At 40.0% G+C, this 18,868-nt stretch overlaps 1 protein-coding gene across 3 annotated transcripts; it reads right to left on the bottom strand.

Annotated features, from left to right (window-relative positions):
• Window positions 1-235: 235 nt before the first annotated feature.
• Window positions 236-12,385, bottom strand: LOC146562770 (LHFPL tetraspan subfamily member 2a protein-like). Of its 3 annotated transcripts, none has more exons than XM_085294907.1 (3): window positions 12,276-12,385; window positions 3,797-4,496; window positions 236-2,151 (listed from the first exon to the last, which is right to left on the bottom strand). In XM_085294907.1, the coding sequence occupies exons 2-3, from the start codon at window positions 4,197-4,199 to the stop codon at window positions 1,895-1,897; spliced, it is 660 nt and encodes a 219-aa protein (XP_085151033.1). In that variant the 5' UTR covers window positions 4,200-4,496; window positions 12,276-12,385; the 3' UTR covers window positions 236-1,894. The 3 variants fall into 3 exon arrangements, with proteins under 3 accessions (XP_085151033.1, XP_085151035.1, XP_085151034.1); XM_085294909.1 differs by lacking the exon at window positions 12,276-12,385 and adding an exon at window positions 11,331-11,423; XM_085294908.1 differs by lacking the exon at window positions 12,276-12,385 and adding an exon at window positions 7,273-7,350.
• Window positions 12,386-18,868: the final 6,483 nt, after the last annotated feature.

Here is an 18,868-nt window from a genome sequence, read left to right as displayed (position 1 = left end):
CTAAAACTTGCTCTACCATTTGCAAGATGGTAGGCTCATTCTCATGACAATTTTTTATTTTTTTTATTCATACATCCATTCATTTATTTATTTTACTGGTCATGTTTGAATACAAATTACTATTTTTTTGGTGGCATACTAAAAGAAAGTTTAAGAACCACTTAGACTCCGAAGCCCGTGACACAGTTTGCAGGGTATCATACATACATGCTTAGAGATGAAAAGATTCACGAGATTTTCAAAAGTTAAACAAATGGATTTAATATAAAATTTAAATTGCCAGTAAAAAAAACAAAAAAAACAAACAAACTTGTTAATCATCTCATATCACTTCAGATTTACCTCACAAGCCTCTTTTAACACTGTTATGAGCTAATGTCCACCGTCCGTCTCCAGGGGTCAGTGTTTCATCAGGAAGTCTTGGCACAGTAGAAACAGAGTTTACACATTTCTAACACAGAGTAAAGAAGTCCTGCTTTATTTAAGCACGGGTTCTCTGTCCTCAGATATATCACCCTCTCATACACGAAGCCTCATACAGTGTTCCACTTATACTCTTTTGTTAATGTAACAAAAATAGCAGACAGTATATATTTAATCACAGTCATACTATGTGTTTGGATGTAAATCCATATCACAAGTTCACTTTCATTCTGCCTACTTGCTCTCAGAAAACAACACTAATGGAATTATTGCACATCTACAATGAATAAAAGCACTGCATCACATGAATCCTAACATATACAGAAACATTTAAATGGATGAATTAGAAATTAATACAATATGCAGCAATGTGAAATGATTTAAAGGCAGAGTGCAAAATAAAATAAGCTCCAATTGGAAAACCATCAAACTGCAATGGAGGTTCACTTTAATCAGCTTTGCAAAAGTGTCCAAATCACTCACGAGTGGGTATGAAGTGTAATGACCCAGTGGGAGGTTTTTTCAATCCTTATCTTTTCCTTTTGGGCACCTTCACAAAGCCAGACTTGTGTTTATGGCTTTCTGCATGTCATACGGTATTTCATGATAAACCACCTGCTTCATCTTGCTGCTTTAGCCCATCACGAAGCCACACACAATGAAACATCTGGCAGAGCTCTGTTTTCTTTTGTTTGTTTCTGCATACGCACACACAAACTGTTATTAAGCTACACAATCAGTTAAACAGGAGGAGCTCCCTTTGAAACTAAAAATCCCTTCTGTGGTGATTTTCAACTTAAAGCGTTTAAAAAGAGTCTCAATGTCCTGCTACCACAGAATCAGAGCACATAGGCATTTAAGAAACCTCAAGTTAATGTCTATCACCAGAAGTGGCAAAAGTACAGATTTTCTTTACTCAAGCATTATTATTAATAAAATATTTGTACAAGAATGTTGCTGGGTGTTTGAGTTGTTGAATCTGGTAGTGGTTAGTGATCGAACCCTATGAATGAACATAATGATGGTTAAAACAAATAAACTGCCTTTCTGGCCGTGTTTAACATGTTAAATCTAAAAACCTATCCACTGCCAATCCAATTTATTTCACTAACCTCCTGCTATTCCAGCAAAAAAAAAAAAAAAAAAAAAAGTTTATAAGTTTTCCTCCTTCTCCAGCTTTACCAGAGATTTTTAAACTGAAGTTCTAAAAGGGGGGAAGCATTTTATTCCCTTTTCAACTGCTCATCAGGTAGTCTCCATCACGAGAGGGTAATTGTTTTTTTTTAAAGTCGGGGGGGGGGGGTGTTATTAAGGCCGTTTACAACAATCAGCTGATTTTATCCAGACTATCACGAGGGGGGAAGAAAATCCCCACTGAGAAACAACTGTCCTCCCTCCACGAAGTTGTAGTCCACATCAGAGAAATTACACCGTGGGTGATCTTCTGCAGCTTCCCAGGTTTTGTAAAGGCTCAGAGCAGGCAGATCAGACTTTTCCCATCCTCAATCTCCTCCTGAACTTTATCGCTGGAAGTAGCGATCTCGGCCTGTGCAGACAGAACGGCACACAGGAAGGTTGCTAGCGTTCCTCCTATCGCTGTGTAGAACGCCCAGCCAAGTGAACAATTAAATGGTCGAAACGGCAACGCATCGGAGCCACAGTAGAACTTCACCTTCTCTGAACCCCAACCAGCAGGGTACAGCATGAGGCCGACCATCAGTAACAGGCCTGGAGGAAGAGCAGGTGATGATATGAGGGGTTTAGTCATGTCAGAGCTGAAGGTTTGAACAAATCGCAGTGCAGGTGGGAGAATAGTGAGTCAACTTTGCTAAAGACAACACCAATTTTTCAGCTGACGAGCTGATTTGTAATGGGTGGAGAGAACTCCTTTGACCCTCATCCTCAGTGGTGATATCACGTAATTACAGACTACCTACTCAATAAAGCTGGGCAGTCAAACCCGCCTGTGTGATTCATTGCAAAATATACAGTGGTAAGATTAATAAACTTGGGAAAGTATGATGAACATCAGATGTTGTAAAGTCAGATGTTGTAACTTGCCAACACAAAAGCAGTACTGACATTCCTTACAGACTATGGCATGATTTCAAAACTGAGCTCGAACAGCCTTGCTTGCACAGACTTGATGTGATAGACGCTATACTGGCATATTAGCAATAGCTCTGGAGCAAGTGATATGCAGCTCCTCAGTTTCTTGAATTTGACCATGATTCAGCACTGCTATTCTTGAAATCAGTTCCTGTAACATACAACATCTAGTATTAATGGTGAATGAACCCAGTAGATTCATGGCAATGAAAAAAGAAGAGAAAAAAAACTTATATTCATGTATTTGTTGTATGTTTGTAGCCTCATGGCAAGTCAGCTATAATAAGTTCAAGCCCACTGCAACCCTAAATTCAATAAACAATTATGGAGGGTTGGTTTGCAGGCTTGTTATTTTTCTAAGAGTAAATATATGGAAACTCAGAAACTTTGTGTCTGGACTCAAAAATGAATCTGTCTTGATTGAGACTGGTCTTTTTAATAAATCCTTCTGTTTATAATGTTTCTATTTTACTACTTTATTTGACACCTGACTGTGTTATAGTATATTAATTGTTTATTTTTATTGCCATTTGCTGGATTGAGGTATGATTTCTGCCACCTATCCAACAACTATTCTTCATCTTCATCTTTCACGGGCGGTCGTTGCTCAAGAGTTGGCAGTTTGCCTTGTAATCGGAAGGTTGCCGGTTCGAGCTCCAGTGGTCAGAGGGCCTGGTGGTGCCAGTGTCCAGCAGCCTCGCCTCTGGGGCCCCCCAGGGCAGCTGTGGCTACAATGTAGCTTGTCATCACCAGTGTGTGAATGTGTGGATGACTGACTGTGTAAAGTGCTTTGGGATCCATAGGGACTGAGTAAAGCGCTATACAAACACGGACCATTTACCATCTATTTGTGTCATATTTGTATAAATCATAACGAAGTTTGTGTCTTTTTAAATATATATATATATATATATTTATTTTATTTTTTTTTTCAATTTTGTATACTATGAGATAAAAACCTAAAAAAACTTAGATATGTAATTTCTGAAATCAGTTTTCATTGATATTTTGTAAACAGTAGACTACATACTAGTATACTCTGGGGTGACCCCTTAATCTGACTGGTAACTGGTTTTACTCCAGCAACTTTATTATATATGCCCTTTCATACTATAATTTATTTATGTCATAAAATAAAAAACATTTCAATTTAGTGGAAGCTGTCCTCAGAGCATAGTTTACATATATATGAAGGTGGGAGGGGGCACATGATTACTTTCTGTAACAAAGATACTTAACACATACATACAGATTAACAATTTACCTGCAACAGCCTGAAGCAGTCCACAGATGTTGAATATGCTCTTCTTCAGGATGCTCTGAAAACACAGGCTGAAGATGGAGATAAAGGCCACACACCCAAGCACTAATGTCCCCGCTGCCAGAAACAACATGGCAGCCTGCCAGAAGCCGCTGGCCACTTCTCCAAATGTCGTGGCATAGGGCCCACAGTTCACCTGCGAGGTCCCAATACGAAGGCAGCGGTTGTAAAGGCCGAGAGATGGCCGGTACTCTGAGTCCACTCCTGCCCTGGTCCCGCTGGTGTCATTCCGAGGCGATCCCAGCAACCAATCCGGGCTCATGAATGCAATGAGCTCAGCAAAGGCCACTACAATGCTGAGTAGGGTCCACAGCATGGAACGGCATGTTACAATAACATGGCACATGGCTTTAGCTCAGAGAAGGTAAAAAACAATGATGAAAAACTTAATAAAAATTCTTGAAGCCCTTTAAGCTATTGGAGAGTTTCAGTTCCCTTCCTTAGAAAGAGAAAGGTCTGTTAGGTTCCCTGCGCAGATCCAGATGGGCTGCTGATCTTATCCTCTCAGAGCAGATGTTGTCCCTTCTCTCACCTCTTCTTTGCCTTCTTCCTCTTTGAGGTAATGTTTGGCTTCAGACATCCCAAATGGCAACAACGCACCAAATCAGCTTCCTTTAGTCATGATACCGCCTGAACAGCAAGCCTAAATGAACAGAGACACACTGAAGTCAGCAACACAACAAGGACAGGGTGTAAGAAACATCTACAAATGATTCTCCAGCAACTATGAATCATCACGCTCCTCCTTAGGCTTTCCAGATGACAAACAGTGTCCAATTTGTACCCTCTGTCATCAAACATTCATCCTTACCAAAAACCTACTCCCAAAGCGCTACTTTAAAGTCAAAAACAGCTTGTTATGAGTGTGTAATAAGGCAAACTTCCCAGTGTGTGCTAGAACAGTCATGATGAATCACAATGCAGAGTTTATTCTGTCCTCGTTTTACTCATGGTAGACATCTGGCTGGTTGATTTTATCTGCAATGGGATAGAAACTGTGTTTTTTGCCACTAAGCAGGTGTTAGCGCAGAGCAGTACAAAACTCTGTTACAGCATGCCACATTTGACAGAATCAAACAAAAGCCACTTTCAGTATTCACTAAAGTGGGTGGCTCCACATTTTTGATTTGGTAGATTTTATTTTTGGCCGGATGCCTTTCCTGATGCAACCCCCAAGGAATTTGTGTCTCCTCCTGGAATCAAACCATTAATCTTTCACTTGGGAAATGTGTAAACCACTACACTATGGAACCACTGATAGAATCACACAATATAATGTGCCATATCCTCGCCGCTGTCACAGGCAGACACAACATCAATGGGATCCTTCAGTTCACTGCTTAAATTACAGCCTGAATAAATGAATGTACATCAGCATTAGTTACTGGCTTTCATTAAGCTTAGCAAAGCAAAATGCATTTCTTTGTTCTTTATTCAACAGAAATTAAATCTGTATTAGTGCAATGGCCAGAAGTCCCAACAATCAATGGCACTGTTGCTGCATTATGATTTACTTGCTGTGACCAGATTGGCCTCGACGCATCCTTGGTCTTAGGGGAGCAATGAAGTTTCTTGGAAACCCTCTGATGTCATGAACCAGCTGCATGATACATACAGAAAAATATGCAGGATGTGTTATCTTCACTATCTTGGCAGATCTCACTGGTAGATCCAAGGGAAACCTGTGTCTGTGCATTCCCCCAGACAATATTTAAAGATTTTGTAAAAAATAAACTAAACTAACTAAACCTTCATTCATTTTCTAGTTCTGCAAAAGCAAAGAACTAAAAAAAATTCATGTCTTTTGTACAAAGGGAGTGGGAGATATTTCAGAGATCTCAAAATCTGGAACCATAAAACCAAACGAATATTTTTGGCACAGCTTGGCACCACTGGAGTTAAGACAGAAGGGGTTCTCCCGTCTGTATCAGTTATGAGAAACCATTAGTCAAGCACTTTATAGAGCCATAACTTTCACATAGAAGGGAGGAGAGGCTTGTTTAACTAATAAGAGTCAATGTTATTGCGCTAATTCTTGCTGAATGTGTCATTTTGCCAGTGATGAAAAGTTCAGCACAAAAAAAATTAATTAAGAGCTATAAGTCACTCTGGTGACCTGCCAGGAATACTCCAAGTACAGCACCAGGAATCACATAATCAACCCTCCAGCCTCAATTAAAGGCGATAAATCATTACACCACATCTGTCACGATCCAAGTCATTTCAAGGCAAAACACTTCAGGAATTTCCAGACCAAGTATTATCTGTTACCCCTACACCGAATCACGTGAAGTCAGGATTAACCAGATCATAACAACAAAGTTGAAGCATGACGACATTTGAGTAGCAGGTATGAGATTTGGAACGGTTAAGCCGTGATTCAGTTCAGGGGGATTCAGTCATGTCTGCAGTCCCCTGTTGTGTTTGAAAGTCATGGCAGGATGTGTTTGTAGTTTGTGCACAAGTCTGCTTTGATTTTACTTGGACGGTGAAGCCGTCTTAAAGATTCCTAGTTAAATCTCATCTCGTCTGCTTGCGCTTGAGCAGAATTTTAGTGCTTCAGGACACTTGAACTTTATTCTCTTACTACTATCTCACACACTAATTAGAGATCACACAAAATTCCAGCTAAAGTACACTGTCTACAAATAATTACCCAGAGGGAGCTTAAACAGAGGGAGTGCATTTCAATTACAACTGGGCTGAGTAGAGATGAAGAAGATCCGCCAACATCACTGGTCGTTTTCAGCCCCATAAGGAAATGGCAGAAATAAACAGGAAGCAAACAGGAAGCATCAGTGTCTGTGCAAACGTTTTAGAGATTCACTCATGCATTGTGAGGATGACCTGTCAAACTACCCATCTAAACACAGTGTGTCTGAATGAGCTGTGAATCCGAATTTCAGGGAATTGTAGCTGTAAAGAAAAGACCGAGAACAATATAAGCAGGTATTTGAAGTGTGTTTATGTGTTTGAGGATGGTTTAGGGAGTGCCCTATTCTATTACAGTCCTTGAGATTGTTCCAGGCCTCTTCACACACACAATGGCTCCTTATTGTTATCACCGTTACCATTTGGCAGTCATATCACACAACAGCACTCACCGCACAGGCAACTTTTTAGCTCTATTTATAGAAATCATTACAATACAGAAATGGTGTTTTTAAGTGCGTGTGCATTGTGAGAAAATCAATGCGTGTTAATGTGGCTCTTTCAAGCGCACATAATCATGTGCGTACATTTGTTTGCATGAGCTTTTGTTTTTGGCTACACAGTCTACACTTTTAGTTCCTCTGGAGTTTGAGCCGTCTGTTTGCAGCTGATTATAACCCATCCAGCCTGAGCATGGTGCTCTCTGTTAAGACTACAATGCCCACAAATTAGCAGCTCTGTACAGAGATGGAGCCTACAAAACATACCTCGTCGAGGCAGTCAGCAGGCACCGTGTGATCTCTCTCAGCTACTACAGGAAACCTCTTCACTCACAGCTCGTCTTCCGCTCTCTAGTCTCAAAGAGCGCTGTCAGAATTAAGCCTTAAAAAGTTAATGTTACACTTTTATTAGGCCCAAGTATTTTGAAGTATTATCTATGCTTGTATTTAACTCAAAATTGTAGAGAGCATACAAATTAATCTGCAAGTAACTCATTACTTGCAGATTAATTTGTCTGACAAAGTCAAAGAAAAACAAAAAACATCTACAAAAAGCCCATTTCTTTCCGGGGTTACCAAGCTTGGCTGATCAATACTAATACAACCGCTATATAAATGCAATCCACTATTATTATTATTATTATTATTATTATTAGTACCAACTTGTTGATAGGCATTTGCCTGAGTCTGTGGATGTATGCATGTATATATATGCACATTCTGTGCATAAGAGTGCTTACTGCAGTATTGTTGAGAGAGCATAAAGGTCACTACATCCTGAAATTGATGAATACTTTCCGCTTGTTTGGTGGTTGTTCTGGGAAAGCGCTTGAACAGCACTTCCTCAGCAAGGTCAAGATTTTCTGTGTGTTTATATGAGCACTGGGGAGGAGTATTTTACACTTAACGGCACATCAGACACTCAGAAATATGACTTATTCATAACCCGGTGATCAAGGCGCTGTGGGTGAGAGGCCTTTGCTTCCCTGTTGCTTTTGATAGATACATATCTTGAAACAGGCAGATCTTTGTTACTGCAGTTCTCTCCGTGCTTGTGGAGTCGCTCTCATATGCATCATCCCCAACACCGACAGACCGTGGAGACTCTTTCATGAATCCTCCCTGATGCAGAGTTTGATGTTACGGTAGATATGCAACAGGATGAAAGATGTTCAGCGGTAATGTGGTTCTGGATCTGATCTCGACCTGCTTTATCCCACGCTGCTCTCCTGTCCTGACACAAACCAAGCCTGCTGCACAGCATTACAAGCATGTAGAGAGGGCCCCGAGCCAACTTACACACAGCCTTCTAATACTTCATTCAACAAGCCAACATGAACAGTCTCCTTGCTGCTACGAGACAAACTTTCTCTCATGGAATTTACAAAAAAATGCAGTCTGTGGGCCAACAGCCAGCCATGTGGACCACAGGTTAGACATGAAACCTGTTGTTCAAGCAGTTTGTATGCCCAGTAAAGTTTCTACTAATGAAACGAAATGTCCGTTTGACTCCAAGCCCCAGATAAAGCAGCAGATACATATGTGGGTCAGTCAGCTAGCCGTTAGAGGAAGCCGCTGAGGAGTTAATTGGTCTGAGATATCAGCAACAGTGCTGGTATCATGCCAAGGTGCTGAGGTAATGAGTGCAGGCCACTGTAGTCTGTTCTGAAGGGTGAAAAGTGAATGAGGACTGAAGGTGGGTGGTTAAGAGATCTAAAGCATGCTGACCCAGATTATTTGGTAAAGGGAGGATAGACACAGCCATTAAAATGGGAAACAAAGTCCATTCATTGAAGATGTGAGAGACAATGAAAATGCTATTGTTTTTCTGTGATGAGCCTGTTTAGAAAAGCATGTTTGAGCTGGTAGATCAGCCGCCCATAGCAGATGACCCCCCCGTTAATTTGGATAGAGATCCCCCAGTAGCAAATTTTTCATAACCTAAACCATAAGCCCTAAGTCGAGCTCTGCTCTGCGCTGCTCCTCTGGAAGTAAGGGCCTCATAAAAGGCTGACTCACTATCTTTAGGGCAACACAAGGGCTCATACAATATGTGAACAGCAAGCACACTCAAATGATAAAACTTTCTGTCTGCATCATCACAAATTAGGAAAATGAAAAATAAATATGATACTAAAGCAGTTTGATGCCAGTCAGAGTTGGGCGGGATCAAACGTGTCCTTCTACCATAAAAGAATGCAAGCAGCTGAGCTCCATATGACGCAAGTGAGAATGGAGCAACGCATCCACCACCCACGCCAGAAAAAAATATATTAACCGCATGTCTTTATTTTCCAATTAATTCCAGTACATTATTAATAAAAGCGTCTTGGTGTTTCATCAAGACTCATCATCACTTGTGGCCTTCAGTGTAGACTTGTAAACTTTTATCAGTGCTCATTTTTATCTGCTGAACAAAAACACATCAACGCCACGCTCTCTTCACCTCCAACAAACTTGTGAAACCAAGACCATGTTTACCATCGCAAATGTCAGCTGTTTAAACAAAAAATTAAGAATGAAAAATAAGAGGAGATGTTGCAAACAGAATTAATACGTTTTACCTAGTCCTTTGATTGCCACACCTAAACTTATAGCCTCAGGGGATTAACCATCCACCTTACTGCAGTGAGTGCTTCAACAAGAGAGCTGAGAGCACCCAAGAGTGAGTCACACAAGGCATACCAAGCATAAAAGACAATAAGTGCAAGATAAGTTTGATTTCTTTGGTTTACTTGCTCAATTGTCCCAGATATTATGAAACAAGAGCTGTTCTCATCAAGAATTCTCTCTTGCTAACCATAACCATGTGAGCTGCTGCTTTTGCTGCCCTCCATAAAGAGCGGAATGAAAGAGCTGCAGGAGGAGAAAATGTTTCCCATGGATAGGCATTTACCACAATTTGTGTCTCATAACGTCTGCCACTGAGTGATGGCCACCATCAAATGCATGTTTAGCGCTCCAGAGTGAGTTAGATTTATTTTGCAGGCCCAGATTAAACACAATAAAACATTTCAAGCTGCAGAAGACTATTACTGCTGATGAACAAACGCCAGCAGTTCTAACTTTCATATACAACCACTGGACCTAAGGTTTCGATGACAATAGAGGGGCCCAAAAATGTAAACAATAAGTCAACAGCGAGAAGCCCTCCAACATCATGCCATAACAATAGATCCCACTTCACTGACAAACAAACACAAATACACAATCATAAACGGTCCCAGCCTGTGCTCACTCAACCTGGCTATAATCGCATCAAAAAAAAACACATGACTTCCCCACAGAAAAGTATCAGCCAGGCTCATTTGTGCGCATGTGTGTGTGTGGATGTGCCAAAAAAACAGAAGAAAAATCAGCAGTCTTCATCTGGTAGACTTCAACTCAACAAAGGCAACACAAAGCCATGCCGACACCATTCCCCCCCCTTACTCACTCTACCTCTCCAAGACATGCCACCGTTGGCCCAGAATGCACTTCTTCACTCTCAAAAACAGGTCGCCATGGCCCCTAACCTATTCAATCTGTGCAACACCCCGGCCTCTCACTCCCCATGCAAACTCTGTTGTAGCCTCACAGTTTGTGATGCACAAAGTCAGTAAGTGACCCTCACATTTCACTTACACAAAGACATGCATGACGCGGGCTAGCTCTACCCCTTCAGCCGTCCCGCTCTCCAGTTTGTTTCTGAAAGGATGATTGACGTACACACAATCTATTCCTTTCTTTTCTATTTTTTCCTTTCCTTAAAAGATCATAAGAGCTTTGGCATGTTAATTAGATTTGTATTCTATAAAACTACTATAAACACTAATATATCCATTTGGAAAGGATTTAAATACTAAAATCCCTTCAAATCCTTGTTTGTATATGTATGTGACATTTCCTCTCACTGCATTCACACTCTGAGATTTACATTCAGTTAGCAATGAGAAATGTATCAAAACACACGGACGAAAACAATAATTACAAGGAGGTAAAAACAAAAAAGGCCACACAACACAACTATGTTAGTCTATGAAAAGAGTTCCATAAATAACTTGAGTATCCAGCTGTGGCTGCCTCTAAAGGTTTACATATCAAAGAATGCATGAAGGACAGTTTACAATCACACTCAGTAGAGAACAGGAGTCTCCAAGAAGGAAGCAAAATCTAAAGGACAGCAACAATGTGAAGAACTGTGTGGCGTAACTGGATATAATAATGGTTTTATCTACAATAATTAGAAGTCTGTCAATCGTGACCCTGACTCAACACGTATGCTTATGTTAAAAACTAGTTTTATCACAGCATGATAAAAACCTCAATAAATAAATATGACTTACGATATTTCCTGCATTCACTAGAAGCACAGCTTGTATTTTCACCGGGGAAAAAAAAGCAAAGAAAAAGACATCTCCCTTGGCTATCATCAGCACATTGCTCCATTCAATGACACCTAACAAGTTTGCGCTTGTCAAAACTCACTCATAGGAAAAGAGGGCAGGCTAGAGCAATCACACTGAAGGAAATTACGGCAGAACTACATAATCTTTTAAAAGGTCACTGGAATTTGTTGAACATTGCACGTGTAAGTGCAAAAAATGCAGTACTGATCATTGGATGAGTCACAATGAGAAGTCCTCACTGAAAGTTAGTCATAACTCCCTTTTGTCATTATTATTGCTAAAGTTTGTTCTTGATGTCAGCTTGAGTAAACACTGCAGATGTTTCTTGATTTGTTTGGTTTATGATGTAGCACCACTTCCCCTCACAGTGCAACAGTGTGTCAGGCAGAGAGAATATTACTCCCTGGGTGGCTTTCCAAAGATGGACCTCCACCCTGCACCGCACTTCAAGGACACGGGGTTGTGGTGGAAAGGGAAGGGGACAAAGGGCTGCTGTGCGGACATGTGCGAAATACAGATAAAGAGGTGAAAACCATTAAAATATTGACGTTTTCAACCGCTGCCACATGCTGCATCAGAACACGGAGCCAGCTGCAAGTGCAGATAGCTCACTCTGTGAATAAATGCGGTCTTAACGCACAATCCTCCAAGAAGTCTTAAAGTAGCAACATGCGTATTACAACTCAGCGAAGCATGCGAACTCCAAAAACGTACAGCTGCGAATAATCAATGAAAAGCTTTCCGACGAAAGAAATCAGCTGACACATGAACGTTAGGCTGAGCAGCGATTGATTTACAGCTGTGCTTTAATGGTATTTTCAGCAGTGAGATTCACATCTGCCGGCCAAAAGCTGTGTCATTGCTACAAACTCTTCTACTTACCGAAGTCGAAAAGCGGAGAAGTTTTGAAACACTGCTTCGTTTCCCGGGGCAGCCCAGCTTTCCAAGCACTCATTCACTCCTTTCTTCGGGACTCTCTCCTTCTCCCTCCCACAAACCCGCCCCGCTACCATCTGACGCCATCCTTTCTCCCCCCCCCCCCCCCAGTTTACGCCCCTCTCTCGCCTCCCCCTCTCGCTCCCATCCCCCACCCCCGCCGTGTGCCACAGAGAAAGTAGACGAAAAGTTGTAGCGATGATTAGAAAAAAAATTACTATTTCCTGGATGTTCTTATTCTCAGCTCTTCAATTAAACGCGTCGAGAACGATCTACGAACTCCTTTTTTGTCTGTGCAATGAAATTCAGTTTTTTAAATCTTAATGGGTACTGCTAAAAACACATAAGTGTAGACATATCATATATTGCGTATATTTAGGTGAGATATCATTTTACATAATGTTATTTTACTGGGATATTTGATTATTTATGTTCAGTCTGACCAATGAAATAGTCCTGGATAAATATTATCATTATGAAAAAGTGCGCCTTTCATGCTTTTTATGTTGAGGTCAACATACGTTTGAGTTATCCATGTGAGCCAAACGCCTTTTTTTGGTGTTGCCTCTGTATGATGTTACAAAAACAGAGCGATATACCTAATATTGGCCTCGCAGACACACAGCTCTGGCTGTGATTACAGCAGCAGCTGTTCAAAGCTTTTGTTTATGAGGAGGGGCCAATAAGAAGAAAGAAAGAGAGCTGCTAAAGTGGTTTAAGACATGATGAGAGGATAAGCTGGGTGGCAGCACTGAGGCTGAGTGTGAAAAAAAATAAGGAATTATTAAAAAGGGAAACTATATGGAGCTGTACATGAGAATAAGAAGTTCTCCTTAAAAAGCTGACAACAGATAAACATTTTGCTTGTGATGACTTGTGATTTGGATTTTGACTTTAACGCAACAGTTCAGCAACAAGATATCATCCTGAAACCAGTTTGCCAAATATGGAGCTAAAACCAGGAGCTGTTGGTTTAGTTTAATAAAACACTGTGTAAACAAAAAAACAGAAAAACAAAAGGTTTTAAACTGGCTTTCATGAGACCACGATAACTGTTTTAATCATTTTATCAAATATTTCTTTAAATGCATAACATTGTTACCAAAATCTTTAAGGAGTAAGGGTTTGTGATTTGAATGTTTATAAATGGTTTAAAGCGCTTGAGCTGATGGCAGCTGGACTCCTTTTAGGTTCTTGTATATGTTTTCTTCAAGCTTTTTCTGAGTTGAAGATGCCGTTCAGATAAGAGACTAAACATCTTCAACAACCTGAAAGAAGTTTAGTTGCCTTTGATTTGAGTACTTTAGACTTAACATGACTGAACTGGAAGACTGAGAACTTCAACAGATGATGCTTGTGAATGGTTTTGCATTGATTGGATCAGGTTGGCATCAACGTATAACTTAAGATAGCCTTGACTACCAGACATTTAAGGCACCAGAACAGCCTTAAAAGCTTCCCTCTGCATGTTGAGAGTAGTTTGACCTAGAGCCACGAGCCACTCTTAAACATGTTATGACAGTGAGGTATAATCAAACTGCTAAAACTTGAGGAAGACCTTCACTCTGTGAAAATTATAAAAGGAACAAATGCACTGCAGGGTGTTTTTAAAGGACTGTGTGTTGTGCACCGATAGTGTTGTGTACTGAAAGTTAAATTCCTTTATAAGTGTGTTTGTAAAAACAGCCTCATGCTGTCATAGCCAATTTTTCTCAGATCCCTGTACTGATTTCTGGTGTGTCTAATGATGTTTAAAATACATATGCATGTTTGACTGTAAGTCTGTTGCTCATCAGAAAGGCGCATCATCATCATCATCATCATTATGGCCTACATACTGTATAGCTGTGAACACTGAACCACTGCTGCAACAGGCACAATTAAAATCACAATTAAAATAAAAATAAATAAACGAAAGAGAAAAGAGAAAGAAAATGTAGTTTCAGTTTTAATTTCTCTGTATGTTTTATACAATGAATGTTATCATTTACCATTTAAGGAAACATTTAAGGAAAGTTGCACATAGTAACAGAAAATTACCAGAACATTTTCTTTTCTTTTGTTCCTGTTGGATTTTTTTGGTTTGTTTGTTGGGTTGTTGTTAGGGTTTTTTTACAGCGTGCGACCTCCCACAGTGCACTGCACATGTAGTTTAAATACCATCACTGATCTTTATTAAGTTTTGCCTGCTCTCTCCTGTAGTTTATGCATTCAGCGGGCTCGTTGTTCTCCTCTTTTCTGCCTTTTCTTTCCCCCCAGCTGCAAGCTGGTTACAGCAGATTGCTGCCTCTCCTTCAGAGTAGTTTTGCTTGAATTTGCTGTCTGTTACAGAGGAGCTATTCCTCCCCAGTGTTGTTAAGTTCAACTTATGATAGGAAGCGCCTTAAGGTGACTGCTGTAGTCTCAAGCTTCAAGCCACTTTACACTGTTTGATAACACTGACTTCAACTTAAATCTTTTTTAATTTCACGGGATTGCGTTTTTTGTCTTATTTGTCATACACCCTTCTTATTCAGTATAAGACAAAAGCTCTAAAGCTTCTCATTTTAGTAAGAAAAGACGACATACAGTCTTGACACAGTCCAGTTTGTATGTTCTAGTATTACATGTGTCACTATGATATATACTGTTTGGGTTTTCTTTCTATATTTTGGGTGTTTGTGACGACCACACTGTTTTCCGCTGCATTCCTGTTGCATACATTTTGAACAAGCCATACACAAAACCTAATAAAAAAATAAAGCCAAGAAACTCCTCTTCCAGGCCTGCTAACTCCAGCTTTCATTTAGTCTCTGGAGTGATGCAGTGGGAGCTTTTTCTTTTTTTTTTAAGAGCTGCCGCCCTCGTGGCACTCTTCACAGACTCACACTTTACAGTTTGTCTCCTCACTCACACAGTGCCACAGTTCTGCGCTGCAGCCGAGCCACTGTATCATTTGGGTTGCCCTGCCTTCAGAACTTCCTCTTTCCACACCAGTGCTGTTTGTGTGTCTCATCTTGGTGAGAACACTGTGGGAGGCAGATAAGTCTGTAAATAGAGACGTGTGGTCATGACATAGGAAGACGTTCTTAGCTGCTGGGTAACTCCATGGGAAATGCAGACAGGACTTGGGAGACACTGGGAAAGATGAGTGGGTTTGATGGTTAGTGACTGTGGGGAGGAAGTTATGATGATGCCATTCCTGGTGCATGTGTTTACAGATTTGTATGTGGGTGTGTGTGAAAATCACGGCTGCCTGGTATATTTGTGTTAATTGCAGTAGGGCTTTTAATATATAGCTGCACACTTTCTAAAACTATCAATGCGTAAATCTTGCTAGAATCTGAAAAATCTAGACATAACTGGTGGTTTTTAAGTTTCTTATAAGAAGCTGACTTTATGTGGATACAGGTTTTGTTCATGTTGCTGCCATGATGTGTAGCAGGAAGCTGGACCCAATTGCTGGAAACAGACGGAGGTAACAAAAAAAAATCAACTTTTACTGAGGTTGAATTCAGGACGGTCCAAAATGGCACGGGGCCAACAGCAAAACACACAACGCAAGGGTAAACTGGCTCAAATCTGACAAAAGACAAAGGGTAATTGGGGCAAAGTGGAGACATCCGGGAAACTACACACAGACCTGGGAAAGTTAAAACAAGAGACAAATGCCTATCAAATCAAAACAGAAAGCAACATTACAGAGGAACACCTCAACTCACAACAACAGAGACAAAGACTCTTACAACACAATATTAGGGAATATGAGGGATGCTAGACTTAAGTAAAGGAGGAGGAGAAAGGAATCCAAGATAAATCACAAGTGAAAACACCAAACAGAATACAGCGTAACAAAAAATGAAGACCAAGAATCTTAAAGACACGAAACAAACAGAAGATAAACAGAAGATACTAACAAACAATAGGAATCAACTGGAAATTACACAAAACTGAGTCAAAAATCCAGGACCACCACAGTAGCTGGTTATTATGAAATTGCATAAGTATAACCTGCTTTGCACATGTTTTATTTGTTTACCCCACTGAGGACAGTGTTTGTCTATCCTTCATCCTAAATCTGACAATTTCTCATCTCATTTAAGGTTGTAAAATGGCACAAAACTACTAAATTTTTATCTATTAATCCACAACTTCATGATTTATATTGTGTTATAGTGGAAACGACTTGAAAGGTTTTGTAAAAACAAATTCCTAGGATTCCTTTATAAGTTAATTATGCATGTTAATTATAATTATTCGCAAATATACCAGTAAATATACCAAATACAAGCGAGCATTTGTAGTAAATCCTCATGCACATTGGTACTGAATGTATTACATTATCTGTCATTAAATTGTGAATACAGTCATATGAAAAAGAAAGCTTTCACAGGACTGTCTGCAGTCACAGGACTGCAGAACATGCAAAACATTTCTCAATGATTTTATCTGCCTCTTGCATTACTGTCGAGGAATGTTCCCCCACTCTTCTTTGCAACGTTGTTTCAGTTCATTGAGGTCTCCGGGCATTCGTTGATGCGCAGCTCTCTTAAGTTTATGCCACAGCACTTCAATCAGGTTGAAGTCTGCCCTTTGTGATTGCAACACCTTGATTCTTTTTCTTTTTTGTTCAATGATTCTGTTGTTGATTTGCTCCTGTGTTTGCAATCACTGTCTTGTTGCATGATCCACTTTCAGTCCAGCTGTCAGACAGATGGCTTTACATTTGACTATAGAATACTTTGGTGTGCAGAGGAGTTTATGGCTGACTCAATAACTGCAAGGACTGCAACTTTGAAAAGTCGTAAAATGTAATAATTAACATGATAACTGAGGCCCGTAGAGTCTGAGATGCAGGTATTTGATGTTTAGCCGTTTCTCAGAGCACTGCATGGTCTGACATTAGGGTGAATTTACAGGGTCATGCACTCCTGGGAAAATTGTGGCATTGCATTAAAACAAGACTTAATTTTTCAGTGCAGCAAACTCCCCAAACTTCTGCTTTTATAGTCATATGACAACGTTACTTTTTACATGGCATGTTGCATATATCTTCAGACTTTAGAGGGGAATAACTTACCCCGTAGGACTCTCTGGGGCTTCAAGAGATGATGCGATATATTTTCAGGCTGTAACATGTCAGACTTACAGACTAAGGGAACAACATGTTAACACTCATTTCCCCTTGATCAGCTGATCTTACAAGTGAAGCTTTACTTTCATAGTAACAATGAGATCTTAAATACTGTAAACAAAAATGTAACTGTAGCAAAAAGACTAACGTTTTTGGGGTTTTTTTCATCCAGCCAGTCCTTTAGGAAAAAATCCAGTTAATTGAAGGTTTGGTGAGGTAAACATAAACATACAGCAGGCGACAGTGTGGTCAACGACCTGGCATTTAGAAAAAAGGAGAACACATCATTCAGTTTTGTTTAGCGGTGTTTCCCAGCAGCATACAGTTTGATGTTGGAAATGAGGTCAGAGACAAAGACATAAATAAAATATGACATAGAGGTGACACAAGATTTTGGCTCATGTAAAAACAGAAAAGAAGTGATGACGACTTTGCAGAGAAGAAAACGCTCTCATGTCCCCACTGCGGCCAAAGACTCATTTTACCCTGATGGATAATTACATTCTCATTTTATCTAAAAACAAAAACAGACATTCAATCTGTGTCTGACTCATACATTTGAACACCAGTGCATAAACTAAATCATCTTATTTGGTCATTTTGAGGAGATTTTTCTTTTTCAAATTTTTGACTTGCTGCTTATCCAAGTTTTACTCATCTCAGCAAACCAAACGTCCCACAGTCACAAGGACAGAAGTGAAACATTGCAGTATCTCCAGTCGCAAAATCCCATTGAGCATTCAAACCTAACAGTGCTGCACTCTGCTGTCTGCTTTGCCAAAATAAATACAGCTCCTGGATGCAAGTGACTTCATGAATTGTGTTTGAACACCACATCTGCGGTTGCTAGAAAACAAATGAGAAATGCACAAACAGGGCTAATCGTTTGCATTGTTTTTCATTATCCTTTAACTGTTTCTTCCATACTAAAATCCATACAGACAATAATATTCAAGCTATACTAAGCCAGAATTTATTGTTTTTCTCAGCTAATAATTTTATGACATATTTCCCAGTGCTCATTATTTTTGAGCGATTCCTGCTGTCATTCTATGGCACTATGGCAAAGATAAGTTACCGTAAACCTAGAGACACAGAGAGAGTACACACTAAGGGGTAATAAAAAGAAGAAGATAATGAAAAGCCCTGCAACAGCTATATTACAGTGAACTGTACGCTCACTCTGTCTTTACTTTAACCCATACAGGCAGTTCATACTTCATGAAATCACAGGGCCAAGAATTCCCTGTTAAGTGTTTATACAGAATTTTGAATGACACATTTAACAGTTAAGAAATGATAATTAATCCTTAACAAATAAAATAAATACAAACAACATATATCCCTCTCGGCCCTGCAGGCAGTCTATCCTTCAAGCTCGAGTCCTCTACCAGAGACCTGGGAGCTTGAGGGTCCTGTGCAGTAT

This window comes from Mchenga conophoros, linkage group LG12 (genome assembly GCF_057382185.1).
Source record: "Mchenga conophoros isolate Kocher_MC1m ecotype Shallow Benthic linkage group LG12, M_conophoros_male_GT1.1, whole genome shotgun sequence".
Classification (NCBI taxonomy): domain Eukaryota; kingdom Metazoa; phylum Chordata; class Actinopteri; order Cichliformes; family Cichlidae; genus Mchenga; species Mchenga conophoros.
This window is presented reverse-complemented; position numbering and strand designations above follow the sequence as displayed.

Coding starts and splice junctions, on each gene's coding strand:
- LOC146562770 (XM_085294907.1), bottom strand. CDS start 4,199: ATGTGCCATGTTATTGTAACATGCCGTTCCATGCTGTGGACCCTACTC. Junction 2,152..3,796: donor ACTGCTTCAGGCTGTTGCAG/GTAAATTGTTAA, acceptor CTCTTCCTCCAG/GCCTGTTACTGATGGTCGGC.